Below are 11,315 nucleotides of genomic sequence, written 5' to 3' on the forward strand. Positions count from 1 at the left end.
CAGCGTGACTATGAGCAACAACAGAAGAAACGGATGTAGTTCCGCGATACTTGTTTACTTTGACAGTCTCAGGGAAATGCTAGCCAGCCAGCAATGCTGTAAACTTTAGTTTACGTATTATACATTTAAGGTATGTATATATATATATATATATCGCTTCAGTTAATGACTTTTATGACTTAGGAAACTTAAACGTGAGTAATGTTTTCTTGTTGTTTGCAGGGAGAAGCTCAGTGTGTATAAATTAGAAGTTAATCTAGCTAGTTAATCTAAAGTAAACTAGCTGATAGACTGTAAATAGGAACACGCAAAATGTTTTGCCATTATACTAATTTATATTCAGGGGTATAGATGGGTTTTTTTTCTTTGGGGGGGGGGGGGTTTAGGGTGTTACTTGTCGGGTGTGTCGGAGCTGAATGATGATTTTGCATAGTTATTTTGGCCAGTGGCTCTAAAACTTTTTTGCAGAGACCTCTTTAATTGTAAAAATCAATTCCACGGACCTCCTCAGTACGGTTTAATGAAAATAGTCCAACTACACTACAAAAAGGCTCTAATTGTTTAAACGTGTGCAGTAATATTTTGGCTTTATATAGGAGTTGTTATTCCTGAACATTCCACCGAGTGATATTATGTATAGACCTGCATGTTTTTGAGTTAATAAAGTCTGGATTAAAATTCATTCAAGTAACTAGTAAACCTAGCTAATAACGATAAGACTTCAACAATAACTATAATAACTAAAGTGCAAAAGTGTCACATAAGAGTACAGTCATAGAAAACAAGTTTAGCAAGTAGCACCCAAGTGTGTTTTGGAGAGATCTAGGGCTGGGTGATATATCAATATAATATCGATATTGTGATAAATGATTACGCTATACACTTTTATGAGATATCGTTGGTATGGTGATGTATTTTTAATTATAACAAATTAAATGGTACTGAATGCATGCCTTTAATTTGAAGTAAATAAAAGTTTCATCTAACGCAGTTTAGCATTTTATTTTATTTTACTGCTGTTTTGCAGACAGCATGTTAGCTAAATTATATATCGTGATATGCATTGTGTATCATAGAAAAGTCCTCAAGTATTGTGATATGATATTTTAGCCAGCACAGGATCTCTATCACAAAAGGTTCCAGGTAGAACCCCCTCAGGAAAGTAAAACTATTAACCATCCATAAAAGCATTGAGGAATGTTTTTTTTAAAGGATTCTATGTAACTTGGCTGAGATTTAGTTTCTTCTTCAGGTTGTGGCGATGACTCGTGATCTTATGCTCGGAGTGGAACTGCCCCACTGGGTGGGAGCCAAAGAGTTCCACCAGAAGTATGAGTCCAAGGAGGTCATCGGCAGGTGGGTGTCTGAAAACTACTAGTTTCCTGAACTGAAATATGTTTCTCTTTTGCACATATCACACACAGATCTAAAGTCATAGCAATTGCATTTTAAGATTACATTGTGTACATTTTGAAAGATGGTATCTGATTACAAACTGAATTAATTAGGTTTATGTCTGTTTCGCTACAGCACTTAATGATGCGAAAATGTGATCACTATTGCCACAAATTTAGAAGCACAAAATCATCTTGTGGGGCACGACTAAATCTGGAAAGGGATGTTTAACAAGCACATATGGGTATGATGGTCAGGTGTCCATAAACTTTCGGTCATATGGTGTATTTAGGCTGATTGACTGAATATTTTTTTTTTTACCACAGTTTGTTAAACTGTCCCTTATACTCTGTGTCATTTGATCAGATACACCACTATTTGGATGCACTTTGTACAGTTATTGACTGTAGCCAATCTTTTCCTAATCTATCAACCCCCTCTACACAATCCACTAATGGAAAGCAACCATAAGACCATTGCTGATTGGATATTATTTTGGCTGTGGTCTGGTTTCAGCACAGCAATGACAGTTGAAATGGCAATGGTATGTTAGTGCATTGTGCTAATATTAGTCCCAGCAGCGTTAATGGAATTGTTAAAGACTGCTGGGTTTAAAAGCTGTTCACCAGCCAAACACATCTAGCTATCAGAGGTCCAGTGGTCAGAAACTAAGCATGATTGTGTATGGAGATAACTGAGCTATGTCCTTTATTTGCACACCTACAAGGTCTCAATATGTTAGATGTGTTTAGTAAAGAAATCAGACAGAATACACAGTGCTTAAAAACCATAGCAAAGCAGCTGTACTTAATACACTAGTACTAGCACTACATATTGCAATTTCAGTGCCACTGCTGCCCTGCAATATGCATTAAAGTCGGGTCCATAAATATTTGGACAGCGAGAAAAGTTTGGTGATTTTGCCTCTGTACACCACCGCAATGGATTTGAAACAAAACAATGAAGATGTGATTAAAGTGTAGATTTTCAGCTTTAATTCAAGGGGTTTAACAAAAACAAAAAGAATTATAGCCATTTTTTACATGGTGCCTCCGTTTTCACAGACTCAAAATTAATTGGACAAACCAACAATTATAACTGTAAGGATTCATTTTCATACTTGGATGTAGATCCTTTGCAGTCATTGACTGCGTGAAATCTGGAACCGATTGACATCACCAAATGCTGAGTTTCCTCCCTTGAGATGCTTTGTCAGGCCTTTACTGCAGCCAGCTTCAGTTGCTGCTTGTTTGTGTGTCTTTCTGCCTTCAGTTTAGTCTTCAGTAAGTGAAAAGCATGCTCAGTTGGGTTGAGGTCAAGTGACTGACTCAGCCATTTAAGAACATTCCATGACTTTGCCTTAAGAAGCTCTTGGGTTGCTTTCGCAGTACGTTTTGAGTCATTATCCACCTGTACTGTATGATTTTTTCAGATTTGCAGCATTTGACTGAATCTGAGTTGAAAGTATAGCCCTATATATTTCAGAATTCATCCTGCTACTTCTGTCAGTGGTCACATCATCAATAAACACCAGTTACTCAGTTCCACTGGCAGCCATACATCCCCATGTCATTAACACTTCCTCCACCATGTTTGACAGATGATGTAGGCTTTGGCTCACGAGCCCTTCCCTCTCCATACTCTTCTCTACCCATTATTCTCTTGGTTTCATCTGTCCAAAGAATCTCGTTCCTGAAATGGTCGTTTTATTTTTTTTTATTATTATTTTTTTTTAAAGATGTTATATTAGACTTTTCTAGCAAAGTCTGATCTGGTGTTTCTGTTGTTCGCGTGTTACCAGTGGTTTGCATCTTGAGGTAGACCCTCAATATTTAACTTCATGAAGGTGTCTCTTGATTGTAGACTTTGGCAATGATATTCTTACCTCCTTTAGAGTGTTCTTGACTTGGCTAGATGTTGTGATGGGTTTTTTTCACCAAAGAAAAATTCTGCATTCACCTAGTTTAGTTGTCTTCTGTGGTCTTCGAGGCCTTTCTGTATTGTTATTGCAGGTTTTTTTTTTGTTTTTGTTTTTTCAGCCTAATGATTCACTTGCATTGATACCTCTTTGGACTGCATATTAAGAGTTGCCATGAACAGCTACCAAATGCAAATTCAACACTTGGATTCAACTCCAGACCTTTTATCTCCTTAATTTGTCATGAAATAACAAGGAAACAGGCCACACCTTGCCATGAATCTGCTTATCAGGCAATTATCCAATTACTTTTGAGCCTGTGAAAATGGCAGGATTCTGAAAAAAAAAAAGGCTGTGATTTCTGAATGGTTAATGCAATATTTTTGTTAAACCCACTGAATTAAAGCTGAAAGTCTATACTCAATCACATCTTGATTGCTTCATTTGAGATCCATTGTGTTTGTCTACAGAGGCAAAATTACCAAAGACTTATGGACCCGACTTTAATGAATATTGCAGGGCAGGAGTGACACTGAAATGGCAATGTTTTGTGCTAGTACTAGTGTATCAGGTACAGCTGCTTTCCTGACTGATGTCAGGCAAGAAGGCCTGGCATCTTATCGGCATGCCAGTTCCTCCCAAAGGTGTTCAATGGGGTTGAGGTCATGTCTCTGTGCAGGACATTTCCACACCCACCTTGGCCATGCATATCTTCATAGACCTTGCTTCATGCACAGAGATATCGTCATGCTGGAACAGGTTTGGGCCCCTTAGCTCCAGTGAAGGGAAACTAATGCTACAGCATACAACATTCTGTACAATTGTGTGCTTCCAAAATTGTAGCAACAGTTTGGAATGGTCAGGTGTCCACATACTTTTGGCCATATGCTGTATTTTATACTTTCAAATGAATGTTCTGTTTCTGTGTAAACTAAAGAATTAAAGTTTTCCCATTGCTGTGTATCAGCATGATCTATTTTTGATGTTTCTTCTTGCTAGTCTTGCATAAAGCTCATATAGAACATTAAATCTGCATGTAGGGGTGTAAGCAGCGTGGTGCGTAGGTGTGTAAACAAACACACAGGACAAGAATTTGCAGTGAAGATCATTGAGATTACAGCAGAGAAGATGACCGCCCAGCAGTTGGAGGAGGTGAAGAGCTCAACACTGAAAGAGATCCATGTTCTTAATGTGCTGAAAGGACATCCGTCCATCAGTGAGTTCTAGCACTGTTACATTTTGTATTGCAGAGGATTCTGTGCTGTTCAAAAAAGATCAGACAAAAAGATTTCTGTTTTTCTGTTTTCAGTCACACTTATTGATTCCTATGAATCTGCAACCTTCATCTTTTTGGTATTTGACCTGTAAGTAATCATTTATATAATGCCTTTTTCTGCTGGTTTTCTAAGTCATGGAACATGTTCAGTAGGTGTGGTGGCCTTGGAAAACCCTTCACTTTGTGCAAATGTTGATTTTGTCAATTTTCTACTATGTATCATTCTGAAACTATAGGATTGTTGAACTGAAATATGGTTCTCTGCTTCATCCCAACCACAAGTAATGTTATAGCATTTTAAACCCAGCTGAAAGACACCAACACACTGGTCGTCTAAATGCAACTGCTTTTTGTTTATTTTTATTTAATATGTAATGAATAAAATTGAGAAATAATAAGGACCATGAAAACTATATTTACTTTATGCCTGCCTTTATTAAGAGCCATTTTTGCAGTAGCCAAACCTGTTTAGAACCTTCTGAACATTTCTACATAGTTTTGAAGAAATATATTTCTGTTAAGTAGAGGTGTCAAAATATGTTCTAGGCTGAAACCCCCTGATTTTTCATTATTTTGGGGTGTCAGCCACAGCAACATGCGACAGATTTACCCAGACCACCACACATATAAAGTGTTAATATATGAAGTAGTAAAATAAGTATGTAGTAAATTGTACATAGTAGTTAGCATTTTCCAGGACGTTAACACAATATCACGATCAAGTAAGAGAGAGATTATGTAACTGCCTCATACTCACTTTTTTGTTCCTACTCCATTTTCAACACAGCATGAGAAGAGGAGAGCTGTTTGACTACTTAACAGAAAAGGTTACTCTCAGCGAAAAAGAGACCAGGTATGTGGTTATAGCCATTATGGTCTATACACACATCAACAAACAATAATCTCTTTCCTTAGTGAATCGCTACAGTGCATGTTTTTTACATTTAGGAATATGATGCGTGCTCTTCTGGAGGCAGTCCAGTATCTCCATTCCCTTAATATCGTACACCGAGACCTCAAGCCTGAAAATATCCTTCTGGATGACCAGGGTCACATTAAACTATCTGACTTTGGCTTTTCAGTGCAGCTCCAGCCTGGAGAAAAGCTGAGAGGTGAGTGGCTGTTTAAGCAGTACCGTATCCTAATCCTGTTTTTCCCATGAATAAAACTACATGTAGAATCTTTTTTTTCTTTCTTTTGTGTTAGAGCTGTGTGGCACTCCGGGCTATCTTGCACCAGAGATTCTGAAATGTTCAATGGATGAAACGCATGAGGGATATGGGAAAGAGGTTGACTTGTGAGTCTGAGTTAGAATTTGTTTCAGGATTAAAAATTTTTTTACTCTGTTTGACCATCAGAAGGCTAAAAACATGGCTAGAATTCTGTTGTATGTATGAATTAGACAGCTTTTAGAAGAAACCCCTCTTCTGGTTGTAGTGGTCATTTTTCCCCTAAGTAATAGTGGTAGTTTCTATTTGCTAATACCAGTCTTCCCTCAGGTGGGCTTGTGGTGTGATTCTGTTCACTCTTCTTGCTGGATCGCCACCTTTCTGGCACCGCAAACAGATGCTGATGCTAAGAATGATTATGGAGGGTCAGTATCAGTTTAGCTCTCCAGAGTGGGATGACCGGTCTGATACTGTTAAGGACTTGGTACGAATCTTTTTTACTTTAAAAGACCCTGATTTTTTTGTTTAGAAGTAATTGCTCATAATGCTATTTCATCAAATATACGCAATCACCATCCACATTATTAGGGGCACCTGCTCATTCATACAATTAATTATCCAATTATGCAATCATGTAGCAGCAGTGCATAAAATCGTACAAATACAGGTAAAGAGCTTCAGTTAATGTTCACATCAAACATTAGAACAATGTGGGAATGGACTGTGGCATGGTTGATCATGCCAGATGGGCTGGTTTGCGTATTTCAGAAACTGCTAAACTCCTGATCTCACACACAACAGTCTATAGTGTACAAAGAATGGTGCGATGAAAAATAAACATCCATTGAACCACAGTTCTTTGAGTAGAAACTTAACAATGAGATAGGTCAAAGGACAGTGGCCAAACTGGTTCAAGCTGACAGGTCTACTGTAACTCGGTCTAAGAGTTTAACCCAAGTGTGCCGCACAAGTCCTGAAAAGTGAAGCCGAAATGTTTTGATTGCCCCCAGGTGACTGGATGCAGTATAGGTCATAAACCCCGTCTTCTCCGTGTAATCTAATGGGACCTGAGACAAACTAAACAAATTACACTTCAAATTAATTTTTTCCAAAGATGGTTTCTGTCATTTTAGGTCGTTTTTATCTCGCTGATGTAAGTTCAAGTGTTTTGTTTTTTTAAATAAGTTTGATTTTAGTTAGTTATTTGATGCTATAAAAACAGGGGTGTGACATCATGATTGACAGCTTCTCTGAGCGAAGTAGTCACTGAGGCACCAACTGACTTTTTTTCAGGATCTTCAGAAGGAGATTGCAGTTTGAACTTTAATTTCTACGTTTCTACATTTCCATAACTGTTTATTTCACACTGACATAAGACCAAGACCAAGAAGACCACATCGGGTTCCACTCCTGTAAAGCCACTCACAGACTACAGTGGGAACAGCCTCATTGAAACTAGACAGTTGCATTTTGGAAAAAGACCAGGTAATCTTCAGCTGTCCAGTTGCGGTGAACCTGTTCACTTTGTTGCTGCCACATGATTGGCTGATTGGATAACTGCATGGATGAGCAGGTGTACACTTGTTACTAACAAAGTGGACGATGAGTGTATAATATATTGTTTAAAATGTGCTCTTTTTTGTATTGTATTAATATTTCATGGATGTTATCATTTCTTTTATGTTTTGTTTAATTTAAAATTGTACACCACTGTCTCACACTGCTTTTATCCTTAGATCTCAAGGCTTTTGGTGCTGGATCCTGCAGTTCGTCTGACGGCTGAACAAGCCTTAACTCATCCTTTCTTCCTTCAGTACCAAAAGGAGGATGTACGGCTCTTCAGCCCCAGAAAGACATTCAGGGTAGGTTTAGCCTACATGAATCTTTTTTTACTTATGATATTCACTGTAAATTATAATGCTCAGAATAACTCTTGAATTCTTTAGTATCCTGTTTACATCTCTTATTTCATCTCTCTAGGTGTTAATCTTGACAGTCTTGTCCTGTATTCGTATGTACTGTCGCTACAACCGGGCCAGACCTCTGACGCGAGAGCTCCTAATGAGGGACCCTTACTCTTTACGAGCTGTGCGCAAACTCATCGATGGCTGTGCTTTCCGCATATATGGACATTGGGTCAAGAAAGGAGAACAACAGAACCGAGCTGCTCTTTTCCAGAACACCACTAAAATTGTTTTACTTGGTCTTGAGGACCTTGAGAGCTAAATGTAAATCTGATCTCTATTTTTAACCTGTTTATTAAGAGTTATAGTAGTATTTTTCTTTTTTAATTGATACGGTTCAGGGAGTGCAGATATTAATCCACTCACACACACACACTCACACACACACACACTGGAACCACAATAGAACTATTTATTCATGATTAATGAGATACTTTTTTCAGTGTTACATGCGAGTTATTGAGCCCACTTTTAACTTCTTAGCCATTTTCTTTTCTAATATCTAATCATAAACTTAACTTTATAAATTTGTATATCATATTCAATTTTATCACGTTAGCTGTCCTTGTAATTTGACAATTTATAGAAGTGGACAGTATAAATTTGGAGAACATTTTGTCATTTATGGTAACACAAATACTGTGTATGATGATTACATTCCTGCTCACTTTGTGGGGGTATTTTCCCCCCTTAAATGTATTTGAGTCTTCTTTTCACAACCAAACAGCATGTTTTCATCACTGTGTACTGTATTAATTTAAGATTAAGCTTAATCTGCGTTATCACTGTCAAGATTGCTGTTATATATTATTCATGTGTAATTTCTGTTTTAATGTTCTGAACTTGATTAATAAAATAAATCCTTACATTTTAAGTAAACACTGGAAAGGGTGCTTGAGCCAAATATACAGTTTTTGAAGTTTCTTTACACAAAAAGAATGTAATATGATAATAAATGTGACCAACCTTTTGCAAATTATACATGTCCTGAGGATGGAAAAATTATTTAGTTTGTATATATGGTTTCCAGCGTAAGCTCCAGTAATAGCTAAAAATGTTGTACAGGCACAAAGTCATTGGATCACTTTTTAGGTTGAAGTCTAGTCTCCAGTGCAGTGAGCGCAGTGTTAAGCTGATCAGTACTTTCCTGCAAGCATTTTTCTAGATGAGCGGTCAAGCGCATCACTTCCTCCTTTACTTCCTTTTGTACAATTGTCCTCAGCTCTCCCTTTGGGGATAGATCTAAAGTGGAAAATACATGTGCATTCATCATAATTAAAATGAACTGATGTTTAAAAGATGCTTAGTGTCTGAACAAATATACGTGTTTGATAGTTTCAGTGCATTTTAGAATAATGTAATTCAGTATGCATACCTTGTTTAGATGCCTCTGTCTCTGTGGGCAGGATTTCTGTAGAAGCCATTTCTTGCTCGTTCGCTCCGATTGCTTCATTTTCAGTTTCATTCTCTGCTTCTGTGACATGTCCAGATATATAATTTAAAGCTGGAATGTGATGTCTGAGGTATAAAACTATAACAATGTCCTATGACACATTAAATAACAGGTTTCTGTACCAGAGGTTTGTAGTTGTTCTGTAGTGAGCTCCTCAGGCATTCCAATATAAGACAAAGATAAATCCAAGTGGATCTTGACCCAACGAGGAGAATCAATGAAGCAAATTTGATTAATGTGCAGTTTCAGCTTTATTTATGTAATATATTTGCAGCAGGGAAGTAGTACAGGAATCCAAACTTACCTCGGGTGTAAATACATACTTGTAAAGCAGGTAGTGCCTCATATATGTGTTGATGAAATATTTCATAATCTCAGTCACTTGTTCTGAATTGAATAAATCAATACTGAAAGGGGGTCTCTAAAGACAGAAAAACAGTGAACAACTATAAATATCACAATAAAAAGTCTTCAAAAAAACCCCTCAAAAGTGCTTTTTATAATCTTATACTTGTGACAGAAATGTTTAAAGTACATACTCTGACAGAATGACAAAGCACAAGCTCACTGCAGTATGTAAAACACTGGTCCATGTTGTTGAGGGGAGTTTCTGGAAAGATTATTCATTATAGGTTTCAGTATATTTAACAGATATTTCAGCAAGCCGTAAGAAGGTCTAGTTGATTGTAAACATTGAACATTTTGTATTCATTAATTGGGGTTGCATCTTCTCCACGTGCTTCGGGGTTTCCTCGGGGTACTCTAGTTTCCTCCCCCTGTCCAAAGACATGTATTGTAGGCTGATTGGTATCTCTAAAATTGTTTATAGTGTGTGAATGTGTCTGCGATTGTGCTCTGTGATGGGTTGACACCCCATCCAAGGTGTCCCCCGGCCTGCCTCCAGGTCCCCCGCGACTCTGTGTAGGAAAAGCGGTACACAATATGGATGGATATATATGACCCTGAAGGAAGGATAAGCGATATAGAAGATGGATGGATGGATGAATGGATTATGAAAATAATCCACAGCCCAAATAATGCGTGATCAGTGATGGCCCTATGATCTTTCCTTTCCAGTGATGGATGCAGTAGAAAGGGGCTGATAACCTTCATAAACACACTGGCTACAGTAAGTAAAACTTTTATCTTATAAAGTGCACCAATATGGCAAGTTTACCTTTTCTCAGTACAGTATATCACCAATACATAGAGTTGTTTTAAAATTTCACCTGTGTTAAGCTGATGCACATTCTTTATGATGGACAGAAGAACAGATGTTTGCTCTTTGTTGAACTTTTTCTGCCTGCAGAATAGCACTGTGTTTGTGTACAACTCGAGGACAATGCCCTGCTGGGGGTCAGGAGCCTCGATGTGCAGGGCCTGGCACAAAATTCTAGATAAAGCAAACAGTAAACACCATAAAAATAAAAAATAAAAACTTATAGACACATTCGTTGCATTCTGTAGTACCTGCATATGTTATATGAGGAAAACACAGACATTTAATAATAATATTACCTTGAAATATCTGGTATGGACTCTGTCTTGGTGATTTCTTCTGCATCACTGTAATGCAGGTCTGCCCTGCAAGTTCATACAATAATACAGTTATTTTTTTTGTTGGATGCAAGATGGAATAAGTGACATTTAACTGTAATTACTTGTGACATACCATAACAATATTCTGACCTTCGGAGGACATGATTCCTACAAAAATCAGTGGAACAATTAGCTAAAGCAATAAAATACATAATCCATCTTAAACTAAATAAATGTATAAATCTAATTATTATTATTATTATTATTATTATTATTATTATTATTATTATTATTATTATTATTATTATCTTACCAAAGATCCAATATCCATCTCCAAACTGGCAAACAAATGCGGCTATAATATTAATTCGAATATAGTTCTTCTGGAGACAAAAACAAGACCTTTAGCATAGAGTGTGTGTGTTTGTGTTCCACCGTCTCCTAGCAACCACGATGGCTAATGGCTCCCTAGTGCACTGCATACCGTTATTTAACACGCGATATCGGAATCAGCTTTATTAACTGGGTTTATTGCCAAGTATGTTTACACACACACGGAATTCAATGTAATACAAGACAATACAGTACTAAAGACAATTAT

General features: G+C 37.3%; 2 protein-coding genes across 4 annotated transcripts; one reads left to right on the top strand and one right to left on the bottom strand.

The window, feature by feature from the left end:
• Position 1: 1 nt before the first annotated feature.
• On the top strand, positions 2 to 8,626 carry phkg2 (phosphorylase kinase, gamma 2 (testis)). Of its 2 annotated transcripts, none has more exons than XM_017483077.3 (10): positions 2 to 130; positions 1,253 to 1,356; positions 4,354 to 4,529; positions 4,623 to 4,677; positions 5,377 to 5,442; positions 5,538 to 5,701; positions 5,796 to 5,886; positions 6,089 to 6,242; positions 7,495 to 7,620; positions 7,739 to 8,626. In XM_017483077.3, exons 2-10 carry the CDS (start codon positions 1,262 to 1,264, stop codon positions 7,982 to 7,984), a joined length of 1,173 nt encoding a protein of 390 aa, XP_017338566.1. In that variant the 5' UTR covers positions 2 to 130; positions 1,253 to 1,261; the 3' UTR covers positions 7,985 to 8,626. The 2 variants fall into 2 exon arrangements, with proteins under 2 accessions (XP_017338566.1, XP_017338567.1); XM_017483078.3 differs by having other exon boundaries at positions 20 to 130; positions 1,241 to 1,356.
• Positions 8,115 to 11,167, bottom strand: cfap119 (cilia and flagella associated protein 119). Of its 2 annotated transcripts, none has more exons than XM_017483084.3 (9): positions 11,028 to 11,165; positions 10,848 to 10,882; positions 10,694 to 10,759; positions 10,405 to 10,568; positions 9,715 to 9,785; positions 9,480 to 9,596; positions 9,298 to 9,370; positions 9,098 to 9,196; positions 8,115 to 8,964 (listed from the first exon to the last, which is right to left on the bottom strand). In XM_017483084.3, exons 1-9 carry the CDS (start codon positions 11,043 to 11,045, stop codon positions 8,804 to 8,806), a joined length of 804 nt encoding a protein of 267 aa, XP_017338573.1. In that variant the 5' UTR covers positions 11,046 to 11,165; the 3' UTR covers positions 8,115 to 8,803. The 2 variants fall into 2 exon arrangements, with proteins under 2 accessions (XP_017338573.1, XP_047015329.1); XM_047159373.2 differs by having other exon boundaries at positions 8,583 to 8,964; positions 9,499 to 9,596; positions 11,028 to 11,167.
• Positions 11,168 to 11,315: the final 148 nt, after the last annotated feature.

The sequence above is a fragment of the Ictalurus punctatus genome, chromosome 13 (assembly GCF_001660625.3).
Source record: "Ictalurus punctatus breed USDA103 chromosome 13, Coco_2.0, whole genome shotgun sequence".
NCBI classification, from domain to species: Eukaryota; Metazoa; Chordata; class Actinopteri; order Siluriformes; family Ictaluridae; genus Ictalurus; species Ictalurus punctatus.